Source organism: Falco peregrinus, chromosome 9, assembly GCF_023634155.1.
Source record: "Falco peregrinus isolate bFalPer1 chromosome 9, bFalPer1.pri, whole genome shotgun sequence".
NCBI lineage: Eukaryota > Metazoa > Chordata > Aves > Falconiformes > Falconidae > Falco > Falco peregrinus.
The window spans coordinates 30,805,784-30,822,634 of record NC_073729.1 but is presented as its reverse complement, the minus strand read 5'-3'; the positions used below and the strand labels follow the sequence as shown (position 1 = coordinate 30,822,634).

At 38.1% G+C, this 16,851-nt stretch overlaps 1 protein-coding gene and 1 non-coding gene across 25 annotated transcripts in view; one reads left to right on the top strand and one right to left on the bottom strand.

The window, feature by feature from the left end:
• LOC114011721 (uncharacterized) overlaps positions 1 to 4,215 on the top strand; it is a 45,337-nt gene extending 41,122 nt beyond the window's left edge. The window contains exons 4-5 of one of the 2 annotated variants that reach the window (XR_008748863.1): positions 1,063 to 1,135; positions 4,101 to 4,215. This is a non-coding gene — a transcript (uncharacterized LOC114011721). Of the gene's footprint in view, positions 1 to 1,062; positions 1,930 to 4,100 lie in introns of those variants that run through there. The other variant, XR_008748862.1, reaches the window with a different exon arrangement.
• Positions 4,216 to 5,493: 1,278 nt separating this feature from the next.
• ADNP (activity dependent neuroprotector homeobox) overlaps positions 5,494 to 16,851 on the bottom strand; it is a 32,987-nt gene continuing 21,629 nt past the window's right edge. For 22 of the 23 annotated variants that reach the window (XM_055814701.1, XM_055814706.1, XM_055814703.1 and 19 more), the window contains 3 exons: positions 13,272 to 13,384; positions 11,702 to 11,794; positions 5,494 to 9,713 (listed from right to left, as the gene is read on the bottom strand). In XM_055814701.1, the coding sequence (XP_055670676.1) occupies positions 6,573 to 9,713; positions 11,702 to 11,794; positions 13,272 to 13,384 (3,347 nt within the window). In that variant the 3' untranslated portion in view covers positions 5,494 to 6,572. The remainder of the gene's footprint in view (positions 9,714 to 11,701; positions 11,795 to 13,271; positions 13,385 to 16,851) is intronic. The other variant, XM_055814721.1, reaches the window with a different exon arrangement.

Here is a 16,851-nt window from a genome sequence, read left to right as displayed (position 1 = left end):
CATCTTGTCTTACTTTGTGGTTGTGACTGTTGATTTTCAATCTTAGATGAAAAAAATTTATCTGCTACATTAAAATTCTAGTATTCTGCTCATTAAAAGGAACCCATCTCCTTCTGCTTGGGTCTGCACATAAAACCTTCAAACCCATGTGCATCTGTTGATGATTATCACTACATTATGTTTCTCCCTGCAGCAAAGTTTGTATATTCTATTAGCTAGCAAGTGCCCTTCTCTGAGAACATGGTATTGATCTCTGCGATGTGCAAATCAAGACTTTGTCAGCAGAACCTCCACTCATCCTGCCTGTTCCGACAACCTCAGTGCAGTTTGGGTAGCCAGTACCTAGGTCACAGTATACATGAATATTTATTTATGTCTTAAATAGTGCCTGGATGTATATGGAGAACCAGTATCTATTCCAAAGAACTAGCAGTGGATACTCTCAAGAAATGTTTGTAACCAGATGCACGGCTTGAAACACATGAATGAGAATTAAACTCAAATAAATACATCTAAATAGCGAACTAGTCTTTCAAAGTATGTTTAGAGCCTGAAGACTGTTAGCTTTATGGGAAAGATAGGTTCTTCACTTTCCATTGAGACTGTGATTTTAGCTAGAGGTTTGAATCGTTGCACTACAGAAAAATGACTTTTATCTCCTCAGTTCAGGATTAATCAATTACTTGAATTCTTAAAAACCCCAGAAGCAAAACCCAATCCTTTTCTATATTTCTTCTGTAGTCAGTATGTTCCATTGTTGCTAATTCATTTGCATTTTTCTATGCTTTAAAACTAATTTCCCCTGTGTTCTATTCTATTTTTATCTGTTCGGTATTAATCCAGCTAAGATGATTGCAAAGTCTGTAGAATCAGGTGTGAAAGTAAACAACTTCACATTTTCAGTGTTGTTTACAGAGCCAATTACCTTGTATTGGAAAGTAACTTCAGTTCCAGGATGCTGATTCCTCCCCTGTCCCCTTGCCTCTTCTAGATGGTCAACTCTAAAATATTATTTCCTGTTCCTTAACAATAAGATTAATTTCTGTCCTGTTCTTGTTTCAGAGACATCCTTGATCAGCAGCACGCCCCTATGACCTGCCAAAGCTCTACCGAAGACTTTTTTCCCATGAACTATGTAGGTACTAAGTATCAAAATAATTAATTTTTCACTACCAAAAGTTTTTTAGGAAAGGCTGTCGGAGTTTATTCTTACAGTTCATGCTTTATGACGTTAGGAATAAGCAACTGTTACAGATCTTTGGCTAGTATCTCTAAGGGAAGTGAAAAATTTCTGATCATATTGTAGCTCTATGGAGGCTGGAATGTTTATTGTAAGATTTGATCACAATAGTTTGCACTTACTCGATAAGCTTCCTAAATGAATGAAAAAAATGTACAAAACCTCTCTTCGTTTTCCTACACGTTTTTTACTTTAAGTGATCAGGAGGTTGAAGAGTACTCTAGTATAGCATGCTAAAACTGTCAAGTAACGTGCTATACAGCCAGCTTCACAAAGGCACAAATGATTTTACAAGAGAACGTGAACTCAATGTCAAAATTTTAAAATGCAATAAACTGCTGAAGCTTCCAGCACTCTATTTCAAACCAGGAATAGGGATTTACAAGCTGTTGTGTAATATAATTTGAATGGTATAAATAAACTTTCTGCAAAGCTGCAATGGACCTTTGGATGTGCAGTTTTATAAGGCAGATGCTATTTAGGCAGGACCAGGAGCAGCATAGTTCATATCCGCACCTGTAGCTTTTTTTTTTTGGACTTCAGAATAGGTCTAGGAAAACAAAACCCACTTGATTCTCTGAATAAAGGAACATTAGGAAGAGAAGGTTATACGCTTTTCAGATGACTGGGTCTGTATACAGTACAATATGGAGAAATGGAAATAAATGCTCTTGTTTTCAAAATACCTGTGGAAAAACTGAAGATGGAGGATCCAATGCAAATTCTGTAAAGGGAAAAAAAAGAGCTTATGGTGAAAGTAAAGCTACGTGGCTTTGAGTAACCATGGCGACCAATGCTTTTCTGATGCAGAAATAAATCTCCACCTTTTCATATTTATTAGTGGGACTGATGGTGAAAGATAAGAGTCGAATTAAAGTATAAAGCAATAGCAGACCTAGTTGGTGTCTACACCTGCAATGCAGGTTATTGTAACGGATTATTACAAATGAGCTAGTATTACAGACAGGCAAATTAGTTATGAAAGGAACAAAATACTCTTAGTTATACCAACCTGTTTATCCAAATATCAGCTTCTTTATTAACAGAAATGAAGAGACAGTACACACAATATATTCCTGAATTCTTTTGGTTCTGATAAAAATGGAAATAAACTTGTTTTATTACCATAGCAGTGTATGAAAGATATGTCCTACAAAATGGCAAACTGTTCACTGTATCTGTGTTAGTGGGTATTTGAAACCTACTCATTTCTTGGTGGTCAGAATGATAGAATTCTCCTATAAAAATACGGGGTGAATATTCAGGTTTCTGTCTTGAAAATACATGTCAAACTGTCAAATATTAATTGGCAAGTTCTTGCTACAGAAACGTTACTGCTGAGCAGAGGATGGTAGTAGCACTAAATGTCACTTGAGCGTTCAGTAAGATAAAGAGCTTGTGAAATAAAACTTCAATGCAGGTATTTCTGCAACATCATGTAAAAGGCTTTGATTGAGTAGAAACCCCAGTGTAGATAAAGGGTTAAGTCACAGTACCCAAAGGAAAATGCTGAGATCAAGTGGGACTTTAGCGTATGATGCACTGGATAGAAAACTGGGAATGAGGCAAAAGCTGTCTGCCTGTCCCTGCGGGAAAAGAACTGTTTAGTTTGGAGGAAAGCTTATTGGCTGCAACAGTGCTTCCAGGAGCGAGGAGATGGAGGGAGGAGAGCATACTAAAAGGAGGAGAAGCATACTTGTTGAACCACTACGTCTTGGCTGCAGCGCAGCACAATGAACAGTGCTTCAAAATAAGTTATTCCAAGCCTGTATGAACACCCATGAAGTAGCATATAAAATGCAGCTACCCTTAACTGTCTCACGCTGTCCTTGCACTCTCCAGTATTCATCAAAAGTCAAATTGCAGGTCACACCAGCTTTGAGTTTTTGTTGTATAAAGCTGTCTTCAGTCTAGAAAGAACGTCTATGCTAATAACCTCCTACTTCATTTGCAACTGTGAGAACCTTTTGATTTCAGCTAGTGTATTTAAAAAGGAAAACATGCTTCACTTCGCTTCAATTCAGGTAAACTGGCTGAAACAAATTCTTTAGAGAAGAGTCTTAATTGTCTTTTCTGTTGTGCTGGCCAAAGCCTGGGCAGAGGTGTGATTTCAGGAGCTCCTACTGAATACAGCAGCGCAATTTACATGTCATCTTGAGCTGGCTACTGTGCAAGCACAGCTGGCACGTTTCTAAAATTCTGCCGCAGAACTGTAATAGCGTATGTAAAATTTGGTTAACTTCCATCTCATAAAATTATAATGGTGCGATATGTTAAGATTATACAAATTGGGCTTAAGGTTCCTCCAGTTTTGTTGCGCCATTTACCTCCTCTGCTTTTTGACTTCCTCAAGAATGTGTGGTTAGCCTCAAATCTAGGCAGGAATTCTCGCCTAGGCGAAAAGCCAGATTGAAGAGCATTGTTTCAAATACTGGAAAGTTTATGCCAAAACTTAAAACAACCATCCTCAATCCTTCTTGATACTCCTGGTAAGACAGACTATTCTTGTGCAAGACCTTTAATTTAATCACTATGCAAGATGGTATTTCCTATCATGGAAATTTCTGGCAAATGAAGCACTTCTAAGAGTTTGCATTTCATAGTCTTACTATCCACTGAGCTCAGAATGGGGAAATTTGACTTCTAACTACAGAGTTCGCTAATTAAATTAACCTCGCCAGATGCTGAGACAAATACAATGCAGATTCATAAGATGATACCCTTTATTTCACTGCTTAACAGATAAATGTGGTTGTACTCCCATTAAACTGTTTAAGTTTTTTAAAAATGTATTTGTAAACCTCCTTAAAGCCTAGATGAAATGACATGAAACAAATTCTGAAATGTCTTAACTTTTCAGACAGTAGCCTCCTGCGAAACAGAGCAGCCTACAGAGGGAGAAAGGAACGTAACCGAGTTTTCTTAGAAAAGAATAACCTTTTCTAGGACTTCAAGAGCCTGGCTTTGGGAAAAGAAAAGATTACCAACCCATTGACATCTGTAAGTTTCACCTGGCTGACTGAAAAGTTATTTTCAATCAGATAGCAGGTTTTCCAGACTAACAAATGACTTGAGGCTCAAGTTTTCTTTTAAGGCAGAGAAACACTAGGAGCTCTTCTGCTGCTGTAAATGTAAAATATATTTTTTCCTGTATCTTCTACCACTTGAGTGCACAGGGAAAAGAACAAGATAAATTATCTTCATGTAAAGGTAGCTGTCTTCAATCATTACTTCACACACATAATTTGTTCAACAAAACCCAGAAATGCTCATTCCAAAGGGCACCAGCAGCACAAATTAGCTGCAGAACATGAGAGCACACACATATTCTTGTCCGTGGCTTACATACTGGCTTGTTTGTTAAACTAGTCAGTCAAAGTGTGGTTTATACCTACCCAAGGCTGCTACGCAGATACGAGTGTTTTCTCAAGATCTCTGTGAAAGGGTTTTGCTGTTTTAAAATGTTGAAGAACACAGAACTATTCCCTCCTTTACAACATTAATGAAAGGTTCACAGGTCAATTTAGTCCTTGTATCAAAAAGCAGACATATGCCTAAATTGAACTAATTGTTCTGATTAAGAATAGTTTTGTTCCCGTCACAATTAGATTTAGTAAATTATCTCAATGAACTTCTGGTTATGCAGCCATTGTCTGTTGTACTGCCCACTTGCCAAAATGCAGGACTGGTTTGACCAAATCACAATATTTTTTTTAATATTCAAATTACTTTTTCTTCAAAGCCAAACCAAGTCTGTAGCTTGCAAGGCATGCTCCTTTATGTTTTAAACTGTTAGTACTCAAATACCTTTGCTATCATTTACCCTCAATACATAGTGCTTCAGAGAGACACAGTTCTAGATAACTTTTTAAAATGTGAAAGTGACCTTCACTGGTATCAGTACAAAAAGATGAAAAATGCAAGTAATTCGTAGACCTTGTTTCTCCAGGATGCAGAACAAGCAAAGCACTACAATCCTATTTATAAATTAGTGTTCTAGAATGCTAAATAGTAAAGGCAAATTCAGGCAAATTTAGTTTGTAGGATTTTCAATATCCTTGAAGATCAGTCTATTCAGTAAGAAAGTACTAAACATATGTGCCCCAGCAGAGATGGGGGGGATGGGGGGGGACACGGGGGGGAGAAGATAGGGAGAAAAAAAAAAAAAAAAAAAAAAAAAAAGAAAGAAATGAATGGAGCAAGGTGAGATTTACCAAACAGGAATGTAGCACTTGCATGTAATAAAGCAAATATTTACATTAAGCACAATACAGCAATTTATTTAGATGCTTAAATGAAGAATACAAAGGGAAATAAAGATCACAAAATTATACATACTACAACAGTGTGTCATATATTAGATGGTATAAATGAATACAACACCTTGTTGGTGTTAACTAAAGATAAAACTAAATATCCAAAACACAGCACTTTTGTCTTAGTGTGCTGCTTCAACACAATACACTTTTATACAGATCTAAAAGGTGTCAAAATTAGTAGCTGCAAACTTGTTTCTTGCATGTGATTTTTCTTTTTTAGCTTAAAAGATTTCAGAAAATGGCTCTGAAATACGTTTGTCATCAGTTGTAATGTCAAGGATATTCAGAACAAGAAAATTCTATAATACAATAGAGTCCAGATATATTTTTTTATGTCGCTGGCCTCTGTTTCGAGATTGTACAAGGTTATGTGCAAAAACTAAGTTTGTCAAAATTCATACTATAGCAGTTTCAAGCTTTTGCTAGGTAAACTAGATACAGCATTTATTACACAGCAGGGCAACACTAAAAAAGAGAAACAAATCTATGATGGGTACACAAGAACAATTTCATAAGCTTCACTTGAATAGGTCTAAAAGACTGTACAAATATACATTTCAACTATTCAGAATGATACATGAAAAAAAATCAATTTCCCCATAGTCTACTATACACGTTGAACTGGTAGCTTGTATGGTTGGCCCTACACTACCATGTGAAAAAGGGTAATGTTTAAAAAGACATACAACTGAACATGTACAAGAGTGAAATAAATGTTGAAAATGCAGATAAAATAAACCTCTGCTTTTCTCTGTGTGCATTCTGGAGCCACCAGCTTATCCGTTTTCACATTAAGTTACTGTGCTCATCCCAGCAGGTATTCTCAAGCAAGATTAGCCAACAGCATCCTTAAATAACCACTGGAGTAACAGCGGCCACGACCACCACACGCCATGCCCTAGCACTCGAAAGGCAGTACCAATTAGAATCGAAGCTCAGCAGTCATACTGAAATGAAAGTGTTGAGACAGCTGTAGATTGGATCACATCACTGACACTTCCGCATCGAGCAGCTCACACTTGCTGGCTGCTCAGCTCTACACCAGTTAAGCTGCTATGCATTGGTTCTGCTACTCCATCAGTCACGCTGTCAAACTGATCTCCATCCTCACTGTCAATTGTGCTATTCTGCCATTCCATCTGCTGATTCGACAAGCTCTCCTCAATCTCTGATGCATTTTTCCATTGTGACTGGTCCTTAGACCAAAACTCTTCTACTTTTCCATAGGAACGATTCTTCCACTTTGACTGCTCTTCATCACTTTCAGATCCACCCTCTTTTGTCTCAACTGTCGGTTTACTGCTGCCGGCATCTTCACTTTGGGAGGATTCATCTGTCCACACTTCTGGCTTTACTTCTGACGTATTGTCTTCAAAATCAGAAACCTGCTGAGAACCAGGCCCACTTTCAGACTGTGAGGCTCCATCTTTCCATTCAACAGCATCATCTTGATCATCCTGGTCACCTTCGCTATCTGAAACATCACCTACCAGTTTTGCTGGTTCTTCAGCAGAAATAATCTCTTCGTACTTAGCACTTTCCTCTTGTTTTTGATCAGACTTCTCTGGAGACTGCAGTGTACTTTCTTCAATGATTTCCTTGGATATGCTGTCCTCCGGGTTCTCCACTATGCTATCAGAAGAGGTTTTCCCACCCATGTCAGAAATGTGCTGACCAAACGGACTGCCACTTTCATTGTACTCCTCTTCTATATTTTCATAGCTGTCTGAGGAACTTTCATTGTCTTTTTCCAAGCTTATTTTTTTATCAACAGTCTTACTAACATTGACTCTGGAATTCTTTTCGTCGTGGTTTTCAAACAGCCATTCAGCATCAAAATCCATTTCATGTTTGACTTTGTTTAACTCTTTCATATTGAAACCAAGCAGCACACCAGGTTTGTATTTTTCACAATCTCTAACACATTTCTTCCTTTTGTTACTGAAATGAGACGCAATATCAGATTTCCATAGCCACAAACTGGCAGCCAGCTTTTCGATCTCTCTCCTAGTGGGATATGGTTGCTTATTAAAATATTTTGTAAGAAATGTTTTCCTGGCTTCATAGGAATCGTCTTCATGACCCTTGGGGTCTAATGCTAGAACTACAGGTTCTTCGGGCTTTTCCTCAAAGGCAGAGGGGGAGTCATCGTCATCCATTTTCCTCTTCTTCATTAGCGAGAATTCCATGTGTTCGTAAGTACGTTTCACAGGTGCGACAGCTGGAGACTGGCTTAGCCGAGATGACGACGTACCTTTGTCCTGGCCATTCTGTGTCTTCCCAACACCTCTGCAGTGAACAAGGTGCAGTGTGATAGTTGAGGCAGTCATGTTACTAGTATATACACCAAGGCAATGGATGCATTTGTAGGTTAGCTTTTTCTCGACTGGATGAACCGTCTGAATTACTTGATGCCTCTCCCGTAGATGATGTGCAAGTGCATCAGAGATGGGTCCTTTTAGGATTGAAAAGCACAGAGGACAGAGAGTTTTCCCCACATCTTTTTTGTAGGGAACTGCTGCTTGTGGAGAACTTTTTACAGGTACGTCAGACTTCTCCTGGATTTTCGGCTGTGGTTTTGGAGGAACCGGGGGGGTATTCTGAGCATGGTAAGCTACAGATTCAGCAGGAGCATCTCTCAGGTTGTAGGTTGTTACGAGAAGATGTATGTTCGTGTGACTACCCTGCTGCAACGTCAAATCAAACGTTAGAGTGGAATCGGTTTTAGGTCCCATTTCTTCATCAACGTGAACCATTCGCATATGAGCAGCCATCTTTTCCACATCATTGAAGGTTGAACGGCAATACGGACAAGACAGACCATGTATTAACATATGATTAAGCAATGTATCAGTGGGTAAATAGCGATTACAGTATAGACACTTGCTAGTGAAATTGTGTATTTTCATTATATAGTTAGCTACTGCAGGCACCTTTTCAGCCTTGTGCTCCTTTTCAAAGTGGACACTATACACATTTTCAGGAAACAGCTCATTACAGATTGTACAGATTTTCCACTTCTGTGTGGATGATGTATTGACAGCGGAAGGACCTGTAGCAGCTACAGGAGATTTGGAGCCAGACTGACCTAATACTCTCGAAGCTGCCTGTGACTGTGATAATGACGTCTGTTTCAACTGAGCTGACGAAAGAGAAGATGAATTGGCAGACTGAAGAGAGTATCTGGCTGAGGCCTGTGATCGCTGCTCCCCTCCAAGAGTATAAGGCCTTCCATTTCCACTTGCTGAAAACTGTTTCATTGTCTGCGATTGTTGTGGAATAGAAACTGGTGCGTTACCACTTAAGTTTAGCCTTCCCCCTGGCTGACCAACGTAACTTGGCGGTACTGATTTGACTCCGTAATTGTTCTGTTGTAGGTGAACATTTGACATCATATTCACTCCTGCGGAATTTAATGTAGGCTTTGGTATAGTGAGTCTGTTCATCATCTGCTGGGACGAAAGAGATCGAACACTTCCAGGGGAAAGGGGACCCATCCTCTGAGGGAGTCCCATAGGCTTTTTATCCTGTGGTTTTGGAGCTATTAGCATCAAAGGTTTAGATCTTGGAACCACTACATTAGTGTGACCTATCATTGCTGTTACCTGATATCCTATACGTTCATGGTCTTCGATAACATGCTGTACTAAAGCTTCGTATGATTTCGGCATAAAAAGGCATCTTTTGCAGTGAATACTACCCTCCTCTCGGGTACTGGAACTTAACGGAACTGCACCATTGAGTGACTTTTCACCTCCCTTTGCTACGTAAGGAGCAGCAACATGCTGAAAATGTTCCCTGTAAATGTGCTTTCTAACTATTTCATACAGAGGATCGCGGTAAGTGCACTTCTTACAGTAATAAACAGCTTGTTCTACACTGTCAGCCTGCTTAGGTTTAAGGCTATCATGTTTGTTTTTATCTTTAAAAGTGCTGATGCCTCCACTCGGTGTATTGGCGTTTGGAGCATGAAATATTTTAATGTGCGTTTCCAAAGTCTTTTTGTCCGCATTGAAAGTACAGTAAGGACAATTAAGGAGAATCCTATTTTCAAAGTCTTCACTGTGAACATTCCGGAAGTGGCTTTTGTAGGCTGAAAAGAACTTTGAGGAAAATGGACACGCACTGCAGCAAAAGGGCTTTGTCCGATAGTCCTTAAAACAAAGAACAAAGCAGAAACTAAGTATTGAAAAAGCAGGTTTTTAGAATAACAACGTCCATGATCTTCTCTAAACAATAACGTTTCTAATAGTCTCAAGACCCCCTGCAACAATCTCAGGTCTTTAGGTTATTTTCTTCTGTCCCATTTTTGGCCTGCAGATCAGGCCCCAAAAAGTTTTATCATCTGAACATACACATGTGGCAAGTGCCAGTTTAGAGGTCCCTCAAGGGTTTAACCATTAACTCAGCAGGCAAGGCTAAGTTGTAAGATCTTTCTCCACCAGTCAAAAAAAGGCCTCGTTCCCTGCAGCTGAGCCACGTGAAAATATTCACTGTAAGCTCAATTCCAGGAGGAAAAGGCAAGCACGACTGTTTGAGCAGAATGAGACTGTATCCAGGAGACAAGTTACTTCCCATCAAAATCTGCCAAACATTTATAGGTAAGACAGATATATAACCAACTATTTCAGTGCCTTAATCCTTTACAAACCTTAATTATAAAATAAGTTTTGAAAAGCATCTTTTTGGTGAACAAATGAATTTAAGCTTACCAAGTCATATACTAAGGCTACAGAAGCCCTGAAAGCCACCAAGCCTTTTCCTTCTGATCAACACACAAACCCGATTTTTAAACCGATCGAGTCAGGAGGGAAGGAGAAAAAAAAAAAATAAAGAAAAAGAGGTATTTGAAGATTCCACAATTGCAGTTTCCCTGCACCCTTTATCGTTGTTAAATAGAACGTGTTGCCAATGTAGTTCTTGTCAACTGCTGTAACAGAAACTAAAGTTACATTGGCCTTAAAGACAGCCACACGCAATCTAGCATTTCAGAGGTAAGCCATTAAATTCAAATAATTACATTCATCATGAGCATCAAAACAAGTCTTGTGCATCGAGCAACACACAGATCATTTTTAGTAGCTAGAGAATTGTACTCTCCCTCTGCGTAAGTAAGTAGGAATATATGCTTCTGTCCACCTGCTGAAGCCTCAGACATCTGGTAGGCTGGAGACAAGATACAACAAAACAAACTAAACAAAAGCTGTCTCCTTTTATGTTACATTTTTATTCTGGAATTAGCTAGAAAATAAAAGGACAACATTGGTGTATTTTATGGAACACAGTAATAAAGGGGCATTTTTAGATTAACACTACACTAGGAATCCATCGTAATACAGGTTCCCATTTCCTGTAAGAGCAATACCTGATCTTTGAGATGCTAAAGGAGGGCTTATTTTGCTAAGAAATCTGTCACCTTTTCACTGTTCTGTCAGTGCTGGCATTACTCCATACTGTACCATCAGTAGAGGCTACTGCAGTACACACGACTTGCCTTAAATGTGTTTAATCACAACCAAGTATTATCTCGTCCCCCCACTTCTAGCTCAATTAAAATTTCCTTTACTACTGGCTCAGGAACATCTACAAAGTATGACTTCCAGTGTCACTTAATTCTTCTGTACGGAGCTGTATGTGCCTAAACCAAATCTCATAGTCAGATTATGAGAATCTTCAGATGTGGCAGACTGCTAACAGAGCTACAACAATAGCAGAGAGAGCAGCAGTTAGATGTGGTCATTTAAACTTTTTCTGAAATGATGAAGACAGGTAATGAAACAGATAATGAAAGGTAAAAAAAGCTTATCATGAACTGTATAAAACTGTTGATCTTTCAACGAGAAGGATGGTGAAATTGTGCTAAGCTTGAAAACAGATGGGCTCCTAATATGTAGTTGTCAAAAGGCAAGTAAAATTTCTTGACCAATCACTTCTCCACTATTTGGTTATCCATACTACTAAGATAAAGGCCAGGATTATTACTTTTAATTAAAAAGAGTGCACCTTTTTGCTGTCCTTTAAACTGACAACAAAGGAATATCAAGAAATAAACCTGCAGGAAAAGCTCCTGGCCTATCTGTAAAACGTCCTTTAGCATGAACCACCTTCAGAATCAGATGAGTCAACATAAACTATTACCAACCTGATTTTTTGTAAGCGATGGGTCCCACAATCCTACATCTTCCCATGTAGTGTTTTTCAAATAAAAGTCATTAGGTTCAAACTGCTTAAAATCCTGGAGAAGGGGAAGACGGGAAGAGAGTACAGAGAATCAAAACCAAAGACCAACTGCTCCCTTAAGCAACTCTTGCAAGCATCCATGCAGTCCTCAAGTGCTGCTGACAAACAGTAGATATTATTAATACAAGGAAGTGTGGGTATTTAAAATGCACCTCTGTGGAGGTGAAAAGTTGTGAGTAGTCTCATAAAACACCTGAAGAACTATTTTCAATACTTAACCTCCTAATTAACACAAGGCTGTGACTACATCCCTGCCCCATTTTCAAAAGCAGTCATGAAGAAAAGTATTCCTCGGCTACTGCTGAACATTTAAGATCTCACGGTTGCTATAACTTCGATGTATGGGTTTTTGTTTGGTTGGTTTTGGTTTGGGGGTGGGGCAGGGATATGTGTGTGTGTTTCGATTTTGGGGGGTTTTATTACCTGAATTTCTGTGTGAAATTAAAGTGAAAGTTTGACTACATGCATGAAGTCAAGCAGCCCAATTCCTATTAAAAAAAAATTATCTTATGAAGTACTTTAGCATTTTATCTTTGGCATATAAATCAGCAGCACATAAGGACTCAATAATTAGTATTTCCGCTGAAATGAATACTGAAAGTTAACATTATCCCAGTTCAGAATTTTACCCTTAAAAATTATACTTGTCCCTCAAATTTTCCACCAGGAAGGACTGGCATTTCTTTCTCTTACACATCTCACTCAAATGCTCTTTAAAGAGACACTAACAGAAAAGCCAAAGCAAACAAGTCATAATTGGCAGAGTACGGCGAAGAGCTGAATTGCGTGAGTTGACAGTACAAAAGTTAGCGTTCAGGAGAGAAAGCTGCAGTTTTGAGATGAGTTATGAAGTTTATCCAGAGGAGTAGCACAAATACCCTTCTCTTCTAGGAACTAGCACAGGTGAAGAAGTGATTCTAACTTGATGACCTACTGTTAGCACTGACAGAAACTTCGTGAAAACCTCAGAACCATCTTCCGTCTCCCAAGAACATCCTATACCGCACCTGGTTCTTGCTTCATTCCTAAATGTTCACTTAGCAAGTGCTACTTGTAAGAATCCAATATAAACAAAGGACAATCTACCTTCAATATGTATCAAGTCAGTCACATACAGCCTGAAGTGTATCTTGTCTCCACTAAACCTTCTAAAAAGTGTTTAAAGGTACATTTTATCTCAAGTTATTGTCCTACTTTGTGTGGAACTTAAAAAGCAACGCAGGGGTAAAAACGCCTGAACAACAAGGCTCAAATGGAATCCCGGAATCATTCTAGGAGCTGACGAGAGTAGCGTGTGGTGTGGGAACAGGATACAGGGGATTCCTTCGAAATTCACAGTAAAAATGTAACATTTCATGGAACAGGTCAAAAAAACCCCAAACCCCAAAAAAGTCATACACCAAAGACTTCAGTGTCCCACTAACTCTGGAGCATTAACTCTAACTACGACACTTGGGAGGCATCATACTTACTTCTATATGTTCTTTACAGTATTCCAAACCAATGTCACTAAGTATTTTTTTCACAGTTTTCCGGGCCTTTCTTAAACTGCCAAGGTTGTTGACAGGAAGTTGGAACATAGTTTCTATTGAAAAAGAAAGTAAGAGAAAAGGTTTAAGTCAAATGTGTTTGGTCTGACAGAATGTTGCACTTTTAATTATTAGCAATTTTCTGTCTCATTTTACCCATGTAACTCAGTATCAGAGCTGTACCATTAACTACGAAACTAGCACATTTTCTGTCTGATTTGTTCTTAAATGAGGCTGGCCATAAAGCTAGATATTAACAAACTTGAGAGCATTTAAACCAACAAACTAGTAACTATTGCAGGAGTAATCAGCTGCATCTGGAAATAACTTTTTTTTTTTTTAAGAGTGTTTGTATTTACATGAAATTTACCCCTATACTGAAGTACTTAAAAATTAAATTTATCTTTTGTGCATGTGTCCTAACTAATTTGAAAATTGTTAAGTTGAGCTTCAAGGTTTGTGTCAGTCTTGTAATAGATTTAATAGTATCTCTTCAGTGAGAAAGAGGTTTCTTGCATTCGGTTGTAGGTAGGGTAAGAAATTAATACCATTTCCTCCATTTATATATATCAAAAATATATATTTTATATATATTTATAGCTTTAAATGGCTGACAAGCTTGCATTCTTTTATTTAGATAGAACCTGAAAGCTTGGTTAGAGCTCTTCAGAGACATAAATCACTGGAAAGAGTACAGTAGCTGGGTATTTTCAGCCTACAAGACAACCTTCCCTTTCAGTTCCCCACAGACAGCTAATTCCAATTAAACTGTCTGTTAATGATCAGGGTTCTCCAGCTAAAAGGAAGTCTGAAATGTTAAGATATGTGGATTCCCAGATTCAAGCATTACCACCAAGATTTCTTCCGAACGCTAATAACCTAGTCTTATTTTGTGTATAGAGGAGTTCTGTCTGCATGCTGCTACCGCTATGGTTGATGATGGGTCTGTCGCTGAGCAAGTCACCTACACTTTAAGAAGGTGCAAAACGGCAGAAATGTGAAGTCCCTGACAATGCACAGTTATTTTGGAAGTGAGAGGAGGTGGAGCCAGCAATAAAAAGGTAGGCTTTTCTCAAGGAAAAGGGAAGGAAGTTTCTTAAATAGCAAGAAAATGTCAGAGTTCTTATCTTGTTCTCTAGGCTTTAATGGCCCAATGCCTGTAGCATAAAGAATATCCCCCAGAAGATATAAGCTGCATTTTTGATCATTATTTCCACAAGCCAACTCAGAAATGTTGCTTTGTTTGGATAATAAAAGGTTTGATTTGTAGCAACAAGTTAATCCACTGTTATGGCCAAAGACTACCTACATCAGCTAAAACTGGACTTTTTTTTTTTTTGTTAGAAGCCTGAAAGTATTTTTTAACATTTTCAAGCAGAAGTCTAGAATACAGAGTTAATGGAAGTTTGCAGCCATTAAATATCTGTTAGACAAAAATTCTCTGCTTTATCATGAGATCAAGGGCAACTGCTAAACTACAAAGAGCTTACTAAGAATTTTTCTCAAAATACAAAGGATAAGCATTGTGACTAAACCAACCAAGTGTCTCCAAGCAAAACAAACCCTTCTATATGCACTACCGTGCACACTCCTTAAAGTATTACTTGTCTGTTTACACACTAGTCTTATTTTCATACTCCTACCAACTTTTACTACGTAATGCTTTCAGACAGTCACTAACAACTTACTATTGCATGATTCCCACCAACAACGCTGTTTAGTTTCAGAAATAATCAAAATGAAAAGTTCTGCATGTAACAGTGCTAATACAAACCACTTCAACCGGTTTCACAATCACCAAGTAGTGCTACTAGCATGTGTTGCTAGCTAGGCTTTAGTCTCCTCAAATTCAATGAATTCAGAAATAGCTACTGGGTAAGAGTAGAAAGCTATCATGACATTTAGGATTCATACCACAACTATAAATTAGAAGCTAAGGGGAAAAAAGCCTGAGTTTATATGAAGATCTACAGGAAAATCTTCAGAAGTACCAAAGCAATGCTGATCATTAAGGATTTTGGTACTTTTATCAGGCTGGCCACTGTCACAGATTACCAAAAGCAAATATAGCGTCATTTTAACATCCTTAAACCAAAGAAAAAAGTTTACACCTTGTCTATAAATCTCAGGAATTCCAAATTACTCAGTTATAACTGCATTAATGAAGTTACTTAGACACATCATATAAAGTGACTAGTGATAGTAATTTTCAAACAATGGTCAAGAAAAAAAAAAAGTACTTCAATATTCTGTATTAATTTCCTCCAAGTAACACTTGTTAAGAGTTTAATCAAAAACATCTTGATTTCTTCACATACAAAACTCTAAATGCAGGTCTATGAATTTATGTGACTGCAGAGGTGTTTCAGCACGCTGGTCTCAGTGAAAAGGATCAGAATTGGAAAAAATTTAGAATTAAGTTCATATGACAAGCATCTATGTTCTGCATCTTATCTGGCACCTTTCATTTTAGGGAAACTCAAACCCACTTCAGAAACATGAAGAATTAGCCTTCTATTGAAATATACCTTCTACGTAGGTTCACTTACTCGTAACATGAACCCTAATCAAGCTACAAAGAGCATTTCTACAGGCATTCTTTGCTGTCTCAAGAGAAGGCAAGGATTAAACAGAGCATGGCAATAAACTGCTCTCTTCCCAGCTCTTCCCTCTAAAGCCTCTTAGGACTTTGGATGGGAAATCATGAACTGCTCTTTTTTTTATGCTGTATCCATTCTCATCTGTACTCTTTGATAATCAAATACTTCACCTGCATTTATAAACAATATCCAGGCCTCAGACACTCTTTCTCTCTATGCAAGAGTGAATGTGATGGTTCAGAGTGATTCATGCTGTCCTTTCAGAACGCTGCCCACTCCTGCCCAGTGAATTGTTCTTAATCCTCATAAAGGACTAGGAAATAAGGTTTGAAACTGAGTTTCTAACTTCTTGTTACAGTTTATGAAAAACTGCATTCATGCTTATGGTTTCTTCATCAGATTTTCTGATCTAATTCTGAATTTATCCACATGTCCCTTTCCTCTTTGTTACATTAAGAGCTATTTCTAAAGGCACACATTGAAGAGAAGTTTAAGAAAATTACTTTCAGCATACGTAAGATTTTGTAACTCTGGACTGTGTATTAGGCTTTGATTAAGTAACTTCATTAACGTGCCACCTGCTTTTCCACCCATCCCTGCCCACACCATGGTATCAGTTCAACTGTGCAGGCACCTCTGGGCAGAGGCTATATCCTGTTATTTGTATTATAATACCATTTATGACAAAGTATAAGCACATAAATGGTGGAGAAGCTTTTGAAAATAGTAATAGATATTCACCTTGCAAACAGGAATTTGTATTGAGAAACTGTTGTATTGAAAAAAAAATGAAGACCAGAAAAAGTACATTTACGTATTTCAGGGCAATACTACCATTAGTTTAGTTACTTCAAAAAACAGAACTAAAATCTCTGTGACCAAAGATATTTGAAGATTGCAATTTTGCTTCAATTGCAAAACCA